The 20,038-nt window shown below is 40.4% G+C and overlaps 1 protein-coding gene across 2 annotated transcripts in view; it reads right to left on the bottom strand.

The window, feature by feature from the left end:
* Window positions 1–20,038, bottom strand: part of GALNT7 (polypeptide N-acetylgalactosaminyltransferase 7) — a 75,334-nt gene that overhangs the window by 18,662 nt on the left and 36,634 nt on the right. For both annotated transcript variants that reach the window (XM_037389769.1, XM_037389761.1), the window contains exons 3-5: window positions 6,948–7,114; window positions 805–935; window positions 478–557 (exon numbers count right to left, since the gene is read on the bottom strand). In XM_037389769.1, coding sequence (XP_037245666.1) covers window positions 478–557; window positions 805–935; window positions 6,948–7,114 — 378 coding nt within the window. The remainder of the gene's footprint in view (window positions 1–477; window positions 558–804; window positions 936–6,947; window positions 7,115–20,038) is intronic.

Here is a 20,038-nt window from a genome sequence, read left to right as displayed (position 1 = left end):
AAACAAGTAAGACCATAGTGCAAGACCAAATATGAGAAAGTTATAAAACTCTTGCGATCACAGGGTCTTTAAATCCCCCTTAAATCAAAACACTTACTGCTATTTTTGCTCTACCAATAATCACATTTTTGTTTATTTTGTTTAATCAGGCCCCTTATTCAGGCAGAAGAGAACATTTTTATCAGTTCCTCAGATTACTGCAAAAGACAAGAGCTGTCTTATATTTAATTTACACTAAGCAAAATATTCAGTATGCCTATTAAAATACACTAACCGGAGTTTTTTTGCCTGACTTTTCCTTCCTCCTTACATAGCTTTTATGCTGGGAGATACAATCATCATATAGCAAATATTGATATAGTTTGATATAGATATATATATTGATAAGGGTGTAAAACATATTTGAAAAGTGAAGATAGTTACTGTAACTCTTTCTTCCTAAGAGGCCAGACACTGGAAATAACAAAAGAACATTACCTGTCCTTAGATATAGGAGCTATAAGTGGCGCATACCAATTAATTCCCACCTCACAATGGGCATCAAGGTAAACCAAAACCTTCAAATGAAAAAAAATAATTATATTTCTGTATACAAGATAAGAATGATTTAATTAAGCATATTTACATTGAAGTACTTTTATATTATAAGCAAAAAAAAGATTAAATGAGTAAAATTAATCTTTTCTTAAAACAAAGTAAATAATACAATACTACGTTTTAACATGTCTCTTTGAACAGAGAACCACCACCGCCTCTCCCCGTCAAAAAAGAAAAAGACAGACTTGTGTGTGAACTGGCTCCTACCTGTCCAAGTTTAGCCTTCTGGGCTCCAATGCTCCTAGCTTGGATTAAACCTTCTCTCCTCTCATTTCGAAATACCTTTACAAGGCCATTCCACTGCTTAATATACTCATCCAGCCTCTCTTGTAAGTGTGCTATTGAGTAACAGAGAAAAACAATTATTTTGGCGAGGTTTAATAATAAACGGTTTTGTACTCTTAATATAACCCAAATCCAACTCTACTTAAAGATGTCTACAGACATTAAGAGAATCTTTAATTGAACTGCTCATACCACTGCTCACTAACAGTAAAACTGAGGAGATCAAGACTTGGAACTCTCTGACTTCATGGCACGGGTTTGTCTCTGGCACATCTGAAGAAAAAGCAGCTGAATTGGTTGGCCACGCCACAGGGGACCTGGATGGACAATTCCCAGCCACTTCAGTACATCACATAGTGGCTTTCAGGTCTTTGTCTGTATTTCAACCAGGCAGAGAAGTTTTTACACTTCAGCACATGGTCTTTCCTCATCAGATAATGCCACATACACAGTTGCAGGCACTACTTTTCAGTTAAACATTTCTCTTCACTCACTTGCTGCCTCGCAAAACTTTCTGTCAGTCTATTAAATCTGGAAACCTGAGACAGAAACTCACCACACTCAAATTATTGCCCTCCTTCATCTAGACCTGTTCCCTCTTGGGGTTGGTGTGGTCTTTTGCTAATCTTCTAATGAAATAAGAGTAACTGGAGGGCCAGAATTGCAGTGAACGAGCTGTGGCTCATCACAATGATGAGACAAGAAACCTTTAGCCAAAGGGAATTGGTCAATAAAGGGATGAGTAACCGCATAAGAATCAAGACGGGCTATGCTTAAATGGTTACAGATTTGTATTTGCACATTGTTTTTTGCCAAACTAATCTGGAAACCACATTCCTACCACACAATTTGAAAAAGAATCCTAGCGTTGCATAATATTTTTGCACAGATGATTCTGTTGAGAAAAGTCACAAAGGCAGAAGGGCTGGCAGTCAGGCGCTTGTTGTTTGAGGCTATGCTGATTTAGCTACTGGTGTTCGTTTAAAATCTATTTTTGTACTGAGAGGCTCAAAAGAATTGTCTACAGTTTCTGTTTCTCTCAGTTGGGAACCAAAATAAGCCACCTAAGCTACAGCTGAGGCAGTCATGCACTGGCTTGCACCCGCTCCAAGGGGCTGTGAGACGCCATGCCTGTGCTGATCTAACAGCAAGAGGGGATGTGCAGGGTGAAAGGAGAAGGATGTCTCTTTCAGCAGCAACAAGCCATCAGGTTGCTTCCCCAGCAACATTTTCTGCACCCTGAATGAAAATGATTGAAGTCTGGAGCTTGCTGCAACTTACATTTCAGTATGTTTTATATTCTTGCCAACAGTATCAAAACCACTCTAGTTCAAACAAAAGCTACATGTAAATAATGGATGGAAATGGTATTTTTTGGAAGTGAAGTTTCCAAACTTGAAAATTCAGCAATTCTACCAGAGAACAATCTTCTGAAACCACTATCTTTTAATATTCTTACTGTAAGTTTTCTCAACCAAAAGTTCTACATATCCTCTTCTCCTTTCCCATGCACATTTACAATTTCTTTTGTAAATACTTGTGCGTTAGGAAAACTTCAAGGGTACATAAATATCAAACAAGAGAAAAAACAGTTTTATCCCATCTGCTGTACAGAATAACATGCCATGTAATAGATGTAGAATACATGATATGATAGCTGTGATATACATTTTTATAGGATAAAATCAACAGAGTTATGAGGTCATGCTGAAGTGGTACTAAGAGAATCTTTATACCACACATTATTTATTCTACAAATTCCAAGTACATGTTACAGAAGGGACTGTCAGGAATGCTTTAAAGATTTAAAACCTAAAGCTATTTCCAGCTCTCCTGCCTATGACGCCAAATGTTTTAGTTATCTAATGTTCAACTATGTAAGGCTCACAGGGAGCTGTAAAAACCTGTCATATTGATTGTGTAAAGCTTTTCTACAGTACAAGTCTCAGGACTTCACAGTCCATTATCCAAAACTGTGCCAGGGTTAGCAGCAAGTGCTATTTCCCACAGGAAAATGGAATTTTCTCTCTCCCTCATACTACAAAGCCTGCATGACAGTAGTGTATAAAATCCTGATCCTGATACAGTAAGAAACAGTGTTTGGCCAGCGGTACATTTTGTTCACCTAGAACACTTATTTATGGTATCTGTCAACAGCTTTACAGCACTCTGTTTTTTTGCTTAAAAATGTATATTTCACCTTTCAAAATATTATAACCATCAATCTGGTCTCCCGTTGTTTGGGTTGCTCTCTCGTGCCTCAGTGCATGATTAAAGCACGAATCTTGTGTTTTTTAAAAACACATCCTTTCTCCAAAAGATCTTAGGCATTGCAGATTACAAGGCGAGGAGGCAGAAAAAAGCTTTTTTTCCCCTTGACACACGAATGTCAGTTTGAAAACTAGAGAACTGGTGTCAGAAATCCTCCCAGCTGCCTCCGAGTTTCCTGTACTGTAACACTACTAACGTGGGGTGCTCAGCTTTAACACAAGCACTGTTCACAAGCACAAACTGCTTCAGTTTCCCCACTGCAAGCACTGTTAAGTTAATAAAATTAATGTTACCTGTCTGAGCTTGTTACTTCCCCTTTGGTTATCTTATGTGATGCTACATCAGTGGGAAATACAGACAGCAATCAAGAAAAAATAGGTAAATGCAAAAGGTGGAAAAAACTTTTAAATGCTACTAGGAACACTGGTATTTGCCTCACACTCACTCTTTACAGGTGTACGGGTTACAAAAGTGAGCTGCACCAACTGAGATATGGACCTCTATGCTTCAGAAAGAAGGAACACTGGTACCTACACACATAACAAGTAGTCCTTGAAGACCTATCTACACAACTGTATTTGTAGGGAGCTTCAGAAAACCTGGTGTTATGAATTCTCATTGCGCTTCCAGAATAGCTGCACCCTCCGCACAGCTAGCACTCACAGCAAAATGAACTGCTTCTACAAGAAATACAAGAAAAAATGAAAACCCCCTCCTCACGTACAGCAGTGCGGCCACACTAACACTGCGGTAGAAGATGCTGCAACACTTCTTGGACTCCTAGCATGCATTAATACAGACATCTCCACTGAAAATATCAGAACTAGCATCATTTGATTAGCTTGGTGACATCTTCTTGTTACTATTCCCTTTCTGTTTTGACAAAGGAAATTTGCCTGAGCAGAATTCAGCACATGTCTCCACACAGTTCTTCACAGTCAAACCTCGCTGTTTGCAGAAGAGATTAAGGAAGGAAGGGAGAGCGTCATTCAGCAAAAAGACTGCTCCCAACTGACTTTATACAAAGAATTACAATGAAAAGAACATTTTCCAAGCACTGCAACTGTTCTTCCCTGTAAGGCATAACATATATAGGCTTCTATGCAACTGTTAACTCCCTTCCGATGAAAGAGCATTTCTTATAAAGGACAGGCAGGGCTCTTTATGAGCCAGCCTTCAGAAGTGTTTGCAACTGCTATGCTCCATTTTAATTTCATATCGCTGGAGAAGGTGCAGCTAAGAAATACAGACAGCCCTGCTGAGTGTGAGCAAACAGCTACCCAGTCCAGCAACTGTGTCCCTCAACACTGGTCTCAAAGAGCGTTAAGATCCTCTTTGTTGGGTAGAAAGGCAGATATGACGTGGGCAGTCTGAAAGCAGGTGGGGAAGGAGAAAATCCTGTATCTGTGCTGTCAGCACTGCTTTTCTTCTGGCTGAAAAAGCAAAAAGCCACCAGCAGCTCTGCCATGATTAAGAGTGTTTGTGTTTTGCAGCTCTCCTAACAACTGGAAATCTCTTCAGGCGGCTTGGCATGCTTCACAGCCTGTATTAGTTCATGCTTCTCTCCGGGGAGAAAGAAGTGGAGCAAGATTCTACTGTCTTGGCCATTTTTCATCTAGAATGCAATTTGAATTATTGAAATTAAGTTAATTATGTTTACCAAGTAATAGCCTAAAGCAGTCTGAAGAATTATTATAGCGAAACCGTATAGTTGCAGCAAGGTGTTCAGAGCCATTCCAGTCCATGCTTGTTTTCCAGTCACTCATACATGAGAAAATTGCATCTTGAGCTTTCTTCACTGAATTTTATGATTCAGGAAAGTTATTTGGGAAAAAGAAGTGTGGGAAATACAGAGACAAGGGTCTGCTGGACGTTAGGTCCAGGTTAGCTGTATCTGCTAATTATTCATATATGAGTAGAATGCATAAGTAAATTCTGTATTTCAAAATAAATTTCTTGAAAAATACTGCCTTTATTTAACAATCGTCATATATTGGAAAACTGTAGAACAAGTTGTTACGCCAGACAAACTCATTCCATGAATTACATACACATAGCACAGAGTCAGCTACAACTCATGTGAAACCCAAGTACTGAGTCCAACTATTTGTAAAATCTGGTAATTTTTCTAGAGACCATCAGTGTCACAGTTATTTTATACACCTAACTCAGACCCTGAATAGCTCTAAAGAAAGGCTGTGATCCCAGCTGAAAAGGAAAAACACAGCACATGTCTGCTGACTGAATTATTAAAATTATATCTCTTAGGACAGAAGATATTTTTGTTTTATAGTGTGTATGTATATCTAAGCAAAATTCTCAACAGCTGTTAGAGGATACAGGAGACTATATAATAGCATTCAGTACCTTTATCAGACTAAGTCAGATATAGTCAAGTTCACAATACAAGTAACTTTTCCTCTTCTGTAAAACCAAACAGAAAATGATACCTACCTACCTACAGGCATGATGTAAAAATTAACATACAGTAACTATTTTTAATAGTGATTTGTACTGAAAAAAGGCAACCTCAACTATGTGGTGAGTTCAGTTTTTGACTTTATAGTGGGTATACCTGAAGAAAACAACTCCTCCCATGAGGCGGGAACTGGGAGAAGCTCAGATCACTTGATAAAATGGGGAGTTTCAAAACAGAGTCATCTGCTTTCCACGCCACTACCCAATTCAGCTATTATAAAAAAAAGACGGTAAAAGGAACATACCCTATGCTGCTGACCAGTTCAAACTTGCCTGTGCTTCTACAAGCCATCATTATCACTGTCTAGAAGAGACTGTCATCCTGCACACTTGAAGGTACGTTTTTATTTATGCATCTACTCTTCTCTGTCAACTTCTATTCAAGAACTATGCTGCAATAAAGTGTTGCAGAATGTGCAGCTTTGGTGCACTTTTCCAAAATTTGTTTAAACTTTAAAACCAGACAGATTTCCTGCACATCAATCACCTTGTATCTCTTAGCATACCACTTTCAGTTTTTCTCTGTAGTCAGCCTTGATTTGCATTAACATTGAAGATATCACCATTAATGGAAAAAAGTCAGTGTATGTTTATATTTATAAGAATCACACATAAATACATACATTCTGACTATAAACCAAGACCAGAATGTATATTACAAACGAAGAGGAAAATCTCTGGACTTCTGAAAATGTTGATATGCAGGACTCAAAGAAAGGCAGAAATTAACACATACTTAAATTCTTAAAAGCCCCTCTCCCCAATAAGAAATAATAAACACCTTAATGTGATGTTAAATTAAAGAATATTGGAAATTAAAAAGACATTGAAAGTGAATCAGAATAGTGCAACAGCCTAAGACACATTTTCATTATAATAAAATAATAATAAAAAAAGAAATAAAGAAGAAAGGAAACTGGATTCCTATATGGAATAAGGAAAGAAATTATTCCCAACAGGCTTAATTCAAACTCCTTCAATACTCTTAAAACTACTTGTTTTCACAAGAGCTAAGAAAGGTACTAGCTACCCCAGCTTTCTACTATATACTACTCCACAGCTGTGGTAGAGAGCCCACCACAAACCCTGTATTTCAAACAGCTGAATACACACAAAGGATTGCCAGTTTTGTGAAAGCTATTCATTGGAGAAGAGCTTTCCCATCACTGAAAACTGAAAGGACTGTGAAGAAACAACTTACTTTTCTTGCAGAGTCAACTCAATCCATGGCAGGTAATAAACTAAAAGGAAACTTTTTAAAGGGAAAAAAAAAAGTTTCCTTTTTTACAAGTAGTGTGTTAATATTCCAAGTATACCTTTGTTGCTAAAATCATCAATCAGCACAATTTCTGCCAAGTATTTCCTTGGTGTTCTCTTAATGACACTGTGGACTGTCCTCATGAGCGTGGACCATCCTTCATTATGGAAGACAATGACAACGCTGGAGGTGAGCAGGTTATCATCATAATGCCAGTATTTGCATCTGTAAAAAGATAACGATTTTATTAGTTTTCACATCATAATTTACAGAATTGCTTAACACCACCTTTATGTAAATTAAATCTTCACTGATGGCTCTCCTTCGGATTGAAGAGAAACAGGATATGAAAGGTAATATAGCTTAAGTGTATCACAGAGATATGAGGCCCTCAGAGGAGCTTGCTTCCAGCCAGCGAGCCTTTTTTCCTCCTGAAGGAGGTAGGATGCAGCTGGTGAAGAATGACTCCTGCTTCAACAGCTACCTGCTTCCTCCTATGTAGCTGGATGGCATTGCATGGACCCTGCTGAGACACATCCCTACCACAGCACCACAGCTGCCACCTTGCTGTTTGTGCAGCCAGGAGAGAACACTGGAAGAAAAGCCCCAAACTGCAACTGTTGAGACCACAGAATCATGGAACGGCTTGGTTTGGAAGGGACCTTAAAGATCATCCAGTTCCAACCTCCCTGGGCAGGAACACCATCCACTAGACCAGGTTAATATTTATTAATCACATTTATCAACAATAGATTTAATTTGCAATTGTAACATCTATTTTCCCATCTGCATCCCTAAATGAGACTGTTCACCGTCTCCCTAATTACAACCATTCCAGGTATTTCCTTACCTGGAAGTCTCCCTACGTGATCACTAGCCCCTTTTCCAACTGTGGTAATACAGTTGGAAACCACCAAACCCAGAGACATTGCACTTTTGATTTCAATGGGCCAAGACTTCCTTTTTTCATCTTTCATCAAGTGGAGTCACTACTAGAGAGAATCTGACTTTTCAAAGACAACCGTCATGCATTAAAAAATTATTCATGACAAACAGAAACTTCTGTATGAGGCTGAACAAGGCTCAGTGCCGGGTCCTGCACCTGGGTCACACCAGCCCCACGCAGCGCTGCAGGCTGGGGCAGAGCAGCTGGGAAGGGCCTGGTGGGAAAGGGCCTGGGGGTGCTGGGTGACGGCCGGCTGGGCAGGAGCCAGCTCTGTGCCCAGGTGGCCGAGGAGGCCAGCAGCATGCTGGCCTGTGTCAGAAACAGTGTGGCCAGCAGGACTGGGGGAGTGATTGTTCCCCTGTACTGGGCACTGGTGGGGCTGCACTTAAAATCCTGTGTTCAGCTTTGGGCCCCTCGCTGCAAGGAAGACACTGAGGTGCTGGAGCTTGTCCAGAGATGGGCAACGGGGCTGGTGAAGGGTCTGGAGCACAAGTCCTATGAGGAGCAGCTGAGGGAACGGGGGCTGTTCAGCCTGGAGAAAAGGATGCTCAGGGGGGACCTTATTGCTCTCTACAGCTGCCTGACAGAGGCTGTAGGCAGGTGGGGGTCGGTCTCATCTCCCAGGTAACAAGCGACAGGACAAGAAGAAGCGGCCTCGAGTTGTGCCAGGGGAAGTTTAGATCAGATATTAGGAAAAATGTTTTCACTGCAAGGGTGGTCAAGCTTGGAACAGGCTGCCCAGGGAGGTGGTGGGATCACCATCCTTAGAAGTGTTCAAAACCGTGTAGATGTGGTGCTCAGAGGCACGGTTTAGTGGTGGACTTGGCAGTGCTATGTTAATGGTTGGACTTGATGATCTTAGAGGTCTTTTCCAACCTAAATGATTCTATGATTTTAAACTTGCAGACACGCAAACTTCCGTAGTTATATTTCTCTATATACAATAAAAAGTTTAAATACGGAAAAGCATTCCTGTGTTTGAAAAGTATTACCTTAATCACCAGAAATCTCAAGTCTGTGAAAATTAAACATGGAAAGAACTCACGCAGCAGATCTACAGGCATTCAAAGAACATTTCTTTGGTGAAATGGGCCATATTTCACTTATTGTCAGGGAACAGCATCAATAAATATGTATTTCTCACCCACCAGAAAAAAAAGAAATTGGTAGAAACATACTATTAATTTTGGTCCTGTGGGAAAAGAAAATTAGAGAATCAAACCAGTCTATAACTAAGCCTGATCTAATAAGGCATTTCTTCTCTTAGTCAGGCATGCTGTAAGCAACCTCTGAAATGGCACGATCTCTACTAGTATGGTTTACTAACTAAAATCCTCCAGCTCCAATGTTTCTATGCCTGAAGTAGCTGCAGCTACTCATATTTATAAACTGCCAATATACAAGTGCTAGACTGTTTAAAATGCATAGTTCGGGCCACTGCTGCCTTCCTTCCATAGATACCTCTCAAAAGGCTTCAGCCGATTACAGAATGCAATACTTTCATTTGTAGCACAAGCATTTAAGGCTTAAGCTGTCGACAACTTACTTAGTGATTTGCAGATATAAAATGGATATGCTACTTAGGTGTAAAGTTGGCTGTGTGGAAGATTTTCCATCGTGTGTTTAACAACAGATTAATAACAGAACCATGTTGCTTTACACATATATACAGCTGGATAAATTCTGGTGATAGAATTATGTTAAAATGGATGAAAACGGGGTGTTACACGTTCAAAATCGGTGTGCCAGCTGAATGCCATTCAATAGCTCCATGTAAAATGTAGTGAAAATTAATAGCACCTTTTGCCTCAAAGGAGAAGGCAGTATCTGATGCAGGTTGCACCATGCCGCTGACCTGTACTTTCAGCAGTTTAGCTCGGAAGTTTTTTGCTCTCCAATTAAAAAGACAGACAGCTAAAACATTTCAGACTGCCTTCAACAAGAGAAACAAAGCAAACCCTGCAAAAATCCCCAGATCTTTTGGTTGCTTATTTCTCCCACTTGCTGCAGTATCACCAAGTCACATTTAAGAACAAAATGGTGAAGAGCGTAAGAATGAAAGACAGCAAGTAACTTAACATAATTCAAAAAAGCCAAATGTATTACAAGAGCCTGAACTGAACAACACATCTGTGAGCAATTTATAAGCATTTTTTGATCTGTATTTAATACATTTTTAAAACATAAAACCAGAGGTCTAGACAGGCTTTTTGCTACATATCCAACTTAATCTCCTCAAATCTGTCAGCACATTTCACCTTTTAAACTTGAAAAATCACGTGTTGCTAAATGTGCCATTTGCAAGCCATAAAAGCACTACATTTATACCTCTAGTAAGATTATACTTTTAGCTTTTTCCAGAGGCTTTATTTCACTTATTGGACAGTCCACAGACTGACTCATCAAGCCCATAAGCTCCAAGAGACTGCAGTAACTCCTATGCACAATCTTGTCTCTCATCTTGCATTGAGAATTAGAGGTTTGAAACATGGTAGTTGTTTTAGATGTGGAATTAATAAATATTTTAACATCTGTGGCAATTTTCCCCAAGAAATGTACTCAAGTATTTGAGAGACAAAAATCAGGAATCTCCACTCTCATTTCCTTCATATCCACAGGGAAGGAACCAGGCAAAAGCCCTTCTTCAGTGGAGCAGCACTGACATCCAGTGGTTGGCAAACCAAATACCAAAAAACCATAAAAGCATTTCCCTTGTGTTTGAAGCTGAATTTTACAGTACTCGTTTCCCTGTAAGTTTTAGGCACCAGAAAAGGTAAATAAAAAGCCTGAATTTCCAGACTCGCGCTTCAGTTTTAAAAGACAGGGTCAAGTAGATATGGGCGTCCAGGCAAAATCTGCAAGCTGTTGAAAACTGGCACAGGCAGATTCAAAGCACAAAAGGGGCTGTGACAAAGAGGATTTAAATATGTTTGAACCTCTAGCTTCATCCCCTGGGTGCTATCCTGCCCACATACGGTAGCATGGTGCCCTTTTGGGTGTAGCCTGCCGGCCAGCTGTGCTAATATGCTGTGAACCAAATGAGTAAACAGGCTCACTTCCAATTATTTTGCTTACCTGTACAGCTGAGAGGATGGTACACTGCAGAAGATACGCAGGAATGAGAGGGTAGCACCCTTAAGCTAGTCTTGCCTCTAGGTGCTTCACATGACTTTTCCTGGCCCCTGTAAAGCGTTATTGTATGGGGCAAGGAGCAGAGGAGCAGGCGCCCACAGATCTGTGAAGGGCTGGCAACACCCTCCCAGGGCAGTGCTGCAGGAAAAGCAGCTCTTTGCTTCTTTTCCTCAGGGAGCAAATAGGTGAAAGGAATCAACACCTTTAGTCCATGAATAAAAACTCCCTGTCTCCGAATCAGCACTGGTATTATGGAGCAGAACCATGGAGTGATGCATCACTGGAGCGTGAAGAAAGCTTTCCGAAGACACAGTAATGATCTAATGGAGAAACACGGTGAGTAACATTTCTTCTATTAGTGTGCACACTTGAGATGTGAGTTAGTCCTACGCCCTTCTCCACCCCTGAGAAGGCACAGTACTGTTGGAGACCACGCCACACCAACATCCCTGTCCCTCGATCACAAAGTTGAGCACCAGCCACAGCAGGAGAGGAACCTTTTTACAGGGGACCCCTCTGCAGAAGAAGCTAGACATCTGGGCTGCAGCACTCCTTCGCTTGGGGAAATTCTGCTTTTAGCTTTACAGCTTTGTACTTTATTCATTGGCTTGCTCTTACTGATATCCCACGGCCCCACAAACGTGATCGTCTATACATGCTCCAAGGACTGGATGACCCTTACAGTCTCCCCGTTAGCAAGCACTGCAGTTGCAGATGTAGGCTGAAGTCTCCTTAGGCTAAAATAAGTCAAGGCTAGAGGCTGCTTCTCTTGAAAGAGTGATTCAGCCATCAAGCAAAAATGCAAGAAGGGAACAAGACAGCACCTCGAAGACAATTTAATGGTAAACCCCAATCAGATAAATACTTAAGAGGGCAAGATTTGGAGCCAGCAGAAGTACTTCTCACGTCACCCTGAATTCCTACTTCCCCAGCATACCAGCAGCTAAGCTCCAGAAAAAAGTGAGCGGTATTGGGCCCGTAATGGGACTATCTAACCAGCACCTGTGCTTACCAAAGGCACATTCAGTCCCCTCTCTGCATTTTAAAGCACTGTACTTGTGAGCACAGACCAAAATGTAGCAGCACAGATTCCTTCGAGACAAGCAGCTGCCGTCGCATTCTTGTAACAGCTCCAGCAGTTTCAAGCTGAGAGCTCTGAATCACTACAAAGCTGAAGGTCTCAATTTAGCACTTACCCTGAAATTGTAAATGACATAAAAATAATGGAATCTCTCCTCTCCATTAATAAAACTGTTCACTATTCTAAATTGTATCTTATTTCATGTTTATTTAAATTGGTATGACATTCATAGTGAAATCAATTATCACTACTGATAATTGCTTTATAGCGTATGAATTTTTCTCACTCTTTGAGAAAGTCTAGCACCAGCAAAGCCCAAAAATATCAGGGGCTCTGTTTCCATTTGCAGCTTCCTTTTCCAGTAATCCCTGTTCTTACCTTAGGAGGAGACAGTGGTTCAGCACACAGCGTGCTGTTTACATACTTTGATACTGAGTTCAGGGCTGCTCGTTATTTTAAATCATAAATTTATAATGATTACTGTAGTAAACTGCATCTACCCCCTAGGAAGATGGATGAGTTTCTCTCACAAAACATCTTCAATAGTTTGCTCATCTGTGTGATTGAGACCACCAAAGTCCTAGCTGAGAGCGGTTGCCTGGTGCCTGCAAGCCAGAGGGAACATTGCCTAAGCCCAGAGTAGACAGAGAACTGGGCATTTTGTTGTTAAGGTAAGACTAACTAAATCTAATGTTAATACTGGATTTGCTACCTATGAAGCCTTTTAGGGTATTTTCATGCATCATCAACATCAATATAAGATTAAAGTAGTCAACTTACAAAACAGGGGTTCTGGAAGAGAAGTGAAATGACAAACCAAAAAGGACAGTTTGATAAGCAGAGTAATTTTTTTTTATTTGCCTTCAGCAGACAGCAGTAAAATCTCTACTACACACTACCTAACAGCTTAAACCTATGCTGAAACAGCATTTTCTATTTTTACAATACCTAAAAGCTATGTTAGTTTCCATTCCTGTAGTAGCCTATATGACTGATTACATAATTATAATAGTATATATAATATGAAAATATATTATATAATTATAATTTTGTTATTAGTGCCCCTGGAAGCACAAGCTACATCTCCTATTATACATACCCTATCATACCTCTGAAAGGGCCACAATCCAAACTCTGGGCAAGGTTTGCACAGAGACCTGGCTAATAGGAAAACTAAAGGAATAAACTTTGCATTTTTCTTTTAATCACAAGATGCTTGCCCACAGTTATCACTTGCCCAATACTGAAAAAGTTGAAGCAATAAACACCATAGGGCAGGAGAGCTGGGGCAGCTAGGTGGCTACAGTAAATCCCCTTCCTTGGGGATGGGGAAGCCACCTTACAGAGAGATGGAGCCAAAGCCCTCTTCTTTCCTGTTTTGGTTTCAAGTGGGCAGTACCTACCTCCCAGCACACCTCCAGTCCTTCTGCAGCACCACGGCACACTGTGCACTACTGCAGGGAGGAGATGGGGCAAGCGGATCACTCAGCACCAGCATGGGACATCGCTGTGCGTCAGCTGTGTCCTCAGAAAACACTGATAAGAAGCTACAACACGCTGCATGCAGCAGGTCTCGTCATTTCTCTGTTGAGGTGGGCACTAGTTTAGGAAGTGACGGCTTGATCCCTTTGCTTATATACAGCTCAGAGAAGTCTAGGCTGTGCATAATTTTGCATTTATCAAACACCGATAGGTTTTACCTGATAAACAAAAGGCTAGAAAGAAGCTTGGAGCAGTGGGCTTAGTCCCACAGAAATACTTCGTTTCTACCATGCCTTCCTCATCAGATACTAAACCTTGAAGTTCCTGCCCATGCTGAGCTGGACTGAATTACATCATCCAAGTTTATTTAAATGCTTTACCACAGTAAGTTCTGGTTAACAGGAACAAGACAGAGCATAAGAAGTTTATTTAATTTTTTAGTCTCACATTCAGATTACAACTTATTTGACAGAATTCTTCCTCTATTTGCCCCAAAATTTCTATGATGCAAGACAGCAGCTGGAGGGTTACACAAGCAGCTGCAGGAAACCTCTCAGACTTTTCTCTGCCTGTTCGTCTGAAGTCAAGGCAGAATTTAAATATACTTGAGACACTGCACTATACATTTTTGCTGGGTAAGATGTCCTGTTCAGAGCTTGATCTTCTTATTTCAGATGTGCACACACACTGAGGTAATTAAATCCAACTACAAGTAACACACCTGGTGCCTCTGTCAACTTCTTTGTACTCTTTGGGTGAACTTTTTCTTTGTTGAGACTTAAAATCTGAAATGCTAGCATCCAACACTAAAGAGACACAGGATCCATCTTCACTATAGTTTTCACTACTGGGACCTGAAACATTAACAGAAAATGCTTGGTTTTGCTTTAAGGCCAATGCCTGGAATTCAAATCTTTCCTGACCACAAGGAGATGCTCTGACAATACATGGCTAATTCCACTTTAAACACATTTTTTTTCCTCCAGGAGTCTTGCCAGCAGTAAGGCAGCTGATAAGCTGCAGTAGAAAGCCAGCCTTCCTGATTCAGTGTGACGACTATAATTCACCTGATTCTCAACCCCAGCTCTCATAGGGGTGCACAAAGATTTATGCGCATACTATAAAATTAGTTTTCTTGGTTACAGTTCCAGTGTACTATGTGACACTTGAATAAAAGATTTTCCCAAGGTGCCATGTGAAATGAAACCAAGTCCCTAATGCTCCATTTCCGATGACACAGATACCAACAGTAATTACTGAAATTCTTCATATAACAGTATCAAATATGTAATTTGCACAGTGCTATAATTAAGGAACTAATCACATTCCTGAAGAAATAAGGCTCCACTCTAGAGCTTTTCTATTCAATTCTCCTTAGCTACAACAAGACTGACCAGACAACCAACTACTTACTGTAAGAAAATATATTAAAATCACATTATTTGTCCAGAGCAAGAAAACCATCCATTTCTAATGCATAGCCAAAATTCAACTGCCTTAATTTATACCCTGAGTAACTGTTTACAATTAAAGATTTCTGCATTTTTTTGACTCAAGTCCAGCACCAAAATTTTTCTATACAGTTTGATATTTTTAAATAGCACTTGGACCAACCAAAGAGTCCAAGCTGTCACCACCAAACTATGACAGGAACAATACCTTTACTAACAGCTCTGCATGTGTGTATTTTTAAGTCAAGTCAGAAGTCTTTATTTTCGGCAAGAAATCCCTCCTCTGCTTGTTCTAAAACTAAAAATAAATAAATAAATAAAACACCCTTCAAAACAATGTACAATTTTTAATTCCCTTTCTCATTCCCTTTTGATTTGTTTTATAAAATGTTGCAAACTGCAAAAACAGTTGTCCAAAAATACATTTCTATACACAAGGAGCATTGTACTCAAGCAAGGAAGAGTTACTCTTCCAGGTTTTTCAACAAAAGCTAATTGCCAGTTGTTCTGTTTGAAGTAAAAAGGTGACCCATGATAACAGATCCAATTATTCAAGTACAAATTTGCATGGCCCAGGGGACATGCCTTGTAACAGCAATAATGTCATTAAAAAGGAAAAGTCAAACTGGATAATCCGTGGAAGGAAAAAACACTTAAAAATATTTATTTTGCCATGATCAGACTGATAGATGTGTGTGGGCGATGCAGCTGAAATTCTGGCTCACGCTGGTGATCAGACAGCAGTTATCTAATGACATATTGAAAAAAAAATCCACTAAGAGATTTATTTGTCTCATGCCATAAACATTCACAGAGAGTCATGATGCTTCCTCTCCCTGTCAAACTACTCAGAATAAAATTCCTGCAACATTTGTCAAAAGAAGCTGTCAAAAAAAAAAAAGTAGCTTAAATAGTCATAAGACTAAAACCCTCTGGGTCAGTGAGAACAATTTGTAAGCAAGTCGTGTGTGGGTTGGATAACAGCAGCGTATCAAGCCTGACCAAGGCATGTTGAGCACTGATCCTTTCTTGCAGCCAACAGTTAATTACCCTGGCATGAAATCTGATCAACTGTGTGAACATCCCTGGCTTAAGGGCTCTACCGTAATATAAGTTAGTAAATAGGACAGATAAGGAGTTTCACAGAGATCTCTTACAACATACTTCAAGAAAATGCTTCTTGACTTAAATTTCAATCCCAAGTCGACTTAAATTCCAACCCAAAGGCAATCAGCATGACTCGAGCCCAACAAAATATACCAATGGAAATGGCAGAGGCAGACTGGAGTCTTCTACTAAGAAAGCAAACTTCATAAAGGAAAACCTGCATTGCTGCTTAGTGGTTTTGAGATAAAAGACACTACAAAGATTCTGCAACTAATGCATTGTAGATATGTATTTTTTAGAAATACTGAACACAGTTTCTTTGGAACAACTCACATTGCTTTGGTCTTGTATAACCAGATGTAGCTCTTGAAATGAGCCATACACCAGACAGCTTACTGTCACAGCTCAACACCCATAGTCATCAGCCGTTTTGTCCGTCAGACAGTTTTCTGTCTCTTTTTGATTTCTTCCAACAGAGGAACCATTACTTAAATGTTTGCTAACATCTGCCATGAGAAGTTCAAGATTTCAGGTGTTACTTTGCTAAAAGTGTCCCAGGAATGGCTTCTTTGAGCACAACCTCCCCAAAATGCATGAACAGCCCATCCCCACATGCAGTAAGTCAAACAGGCACAGCAGAAAGCCCAGCTGGCTGCACCAAGAACTCCTGAAGGAGCTCCAATGCAAAAGGGAAGAGTAGGGAAGGTAGATGCATGGACTGGCTACCTAGAAGGAGTACAGAAATACTGCCTGAGCACTTGCAGAGACAAATAAAGGCAAAGCTCCAGTGAAGTTGAGAACCATGAGATGGGAAGGGCAATGAGAAGAGCTTGTAGGCAAAAGGAACACTAAAGAAAACACAGGTTTACTGCTGAATGAGATGCAATTTGGTGTCAAAGGACACTGAAAAAAGTGAGACACCCAACACCTGATTTCCCTCAGTCTTCACTTGCAAGGTTTGCTGTCATACCTCCCCCGTCTGGGTGTGTAGTGGCAAAGTTTGCAGAATGAAGGAATATCCACCATAAAGGAAGGTTGGGTCAGGGACCACATCACTGGACACATCACAGCAAACGCAGTAAACACAACACAAGTCCATGGGACTGAATGGGCCACACCGGAGGGTGCTGAGGGAGCTTGTGATGACATTATGAGGTCATGCTCAACCATTTTTACAAGGTCGTGGCACCTGATCGTGGTTCCTGAGGACTGACAAAGACAAATGCCATGCCCACCGTCAAGCAGGAAGATCCAGGGAACTATGGCCAGCCAGCCTAATCTCTGCCCCTGCAAAATTGACAGAAGGTGAAAGCCATTTCTAAGTGCACAAAGAAGGTGTCTGGGAAGAGCCAACATGGTTTTACCAAGGGCACATCCTTCATCCTGACCCTGAAAAAGCTTCCAACTCCAAATTACTATCTTTCCCTGCATCAAACCAGCTATTAACAACAGCCACTGGGAATAAAAATCATAAGACTATGTCCTGCAAGGATCCATTTAGGATAATGACTTAAAAAGCAAAATGCAGTTTGACTCTGACTTGTCAGAAGGAGGCCAACACACAATGACAACATTTAACACTGGGTTTTATATTAATTTTTTAAAACATACTGAGATTATTATACAACTTATATATCTGCTCAGATAGTCATGCAGCAGAACTAGAGTCTTCCATGAGAACATAAGAAAGAGCATTTTTCATTGATGTGATATGACAATTGACCACAGATTTCATGCAGCTGGACTTCTAAGAGTGACAATCATTTCACTTACGTCTCTATTTTAAACCCATTGAACTGGAGGCCTGATTTTGCAGCAGGTCTTTCCAGTCAGGCTTTTACCCACAGCTCCAAATGCCAGAGCCCCTCCAGCCAGCACTGTGCCTGCTTTGCCGTGGCTATCTTTAGCTACACCATGGGAAGTAATAAAACAGGTTGAAAGAAGCACAACAGAGGTCTGGCCCAAGGACTGATTCAGCACCTCATACTCTCCTCCGTCATGGGGCTGAGAGGGTATGGACATGGACAGTTTATGTCTTTATTTTTTCCAGATGGAAAGAGGGAGAAAATACCTGGATTTACCAAATTTCCAGGCAATGGCAAGAAAAATAAAGAAAAAGAAAAAAAAGCAGCAGTGCTTCAGTGCCTGGATGAGAAAATGGTATAGAGCAGCATGTTCTGAATTCATTAGTACCTGGTGAAATTTTTGGAATTGATTAACTTCATCCAGGGACTGCCTTCTCTAAAATAAACCAGAACCAAATTACTACAGCTTAAATGTGCCAGGGATCTTCTAGCATGAAGACAAGGGGAAGCCATCGATACCACCACACAGCAGTAGTGGCTGCCCAAGCAGGACTCAGACAGCACCTGTGACATGTAGGAGGAACTGAAGCACCTGAGAAGACAGAAAACACAGGCAGGAAACTTCCACCACCTCAGAGGACACAGTAAATACCAACCATGCTCCAGAGACTACTGTTTCAGGCATCAGCAGTTAGTGTTCCCAGGGGACAAAACACCAGAGCACCCACAAGAGAAGCAGCACATTTTGAGTACTCAGCACAGCGTGGAGCTCCGCTGAAGACATACCTGTGTAGGAACCATACTCTAATTGTTGCCACAACGCACTGAAATTCCAGTGCTAGAAGACAGATGGCCTAGTGACGCCTCCTTCTGAAAAGGGGAATTATAAAGACATGAGTTGGCTTATTGAAAAGAAACTAAGGGTAAAATGCTTTCAGGTAGAATGGAGCTTTTTCAAAGACACTGTATGAGAAGCTGAGAATGTTTACCATTAACTATTAAAAAAAACAACCTACAGAGGAACCAGGGAAAGCCAGCATGATTAAAAATCAGATGCTGTTAGCAGTAAGACAGATATTCTTTAAGTGCATAGGGTGGTATCCAAACACAGAAAACAGAAATAAGCACCAATTCAGACAAACTGAATGTAAATAATAAGATAGAGTTAAAAAAGAAGTTTGAGAAATAGCTTACTTAAGTATAAAAGCTGCTATTGAAATATTTTTTTCAAACACCGCAAGTAGGATGCCTGCCAGAAAGTCTGTTGGGATGACAGATGAGAGATCAAAATGAAAAGAGACCACTTCATAAGCAGAAAAGCTAAATAATTTCCGTCAAACTCTTAGCCAGACACCCAGGGAAGAGAACAAAAGCAAGGCAAGCACATAGCGATACTTCCCACTATATGCTCCTATCTTCAGCTACCTGAAGCTTAGGGACTTTGTAATTCAGACGCATCTGCACGATAGCTTCTAATGGATTCTTCTGCCATGAATTTTAAATAAACCCAGTATTTCCAAAAGAATGCAACAGGAACTGACAAACTATTGTGTTCTGTAGCTGTTGCTGACACCAGCCTTGTTATCAAACAAATAGACGGAGGAAAACACAACACCAATTTTTATAAAAGGGCCCTGGGTAGCTAAAGAATTGCAGATCACTAAGTCTGACTTCTGTGTTGAAAAGAAGCTAGTAATAAATAACAAAATTAGTAAACCATAAAAACAGCTTTTTGTGCCAGAAAGCCATGCCACAGAAACATATCTTTTGAAGAAATCCAAAGGTATGTGGACACGGGTGAGCCTATTAATACAGTAACTGAAATTCCAAAGCCTTTGATAAGGTTCTTTGCTGGGTATGGCAGGGCAAGATGGAAGATCTCTTCTAATAACAACTGCTAAAATGTAAAAGCTATCTATTCATTCCAATTTTTTAAGCAAGTTTGTGACTGTAGCAGCATAAGTGTTTTGTGCTGGAAGCCAAGCTGTTCACCTGCTCTTCCAGGTCATTACTGAACAATGAAAACTGTTTTTGGTAGTTGCAATTAAAATGACTATAAACAGCTGCAGAATAATTCAGGGACACTACGGAGGAAATGAGCTGGCAGAAGAGTTCATTGCAAGTGCAAGTAAAGGTATATGCAGT

This window comes from Falco rusticolus, chromosome 1 (assembly GCF_015220075.1).
Source record: "Falco rusticolus isolate bFalRus1 chromosome 1, bFalRus1.pri, whole genome shotgun sequence".
Taxonomy (NCBI): domain Eukaryota; kingdom Metazoa; phylum Chordata; class Aves; order Falconiformes; family Falconidae; genus Falco; species Falco rusticolus.
Note: the sequence above shows the minus strand (reverse complement) of the source record. Positions and strands in the feature narration are given on the sequence as shown.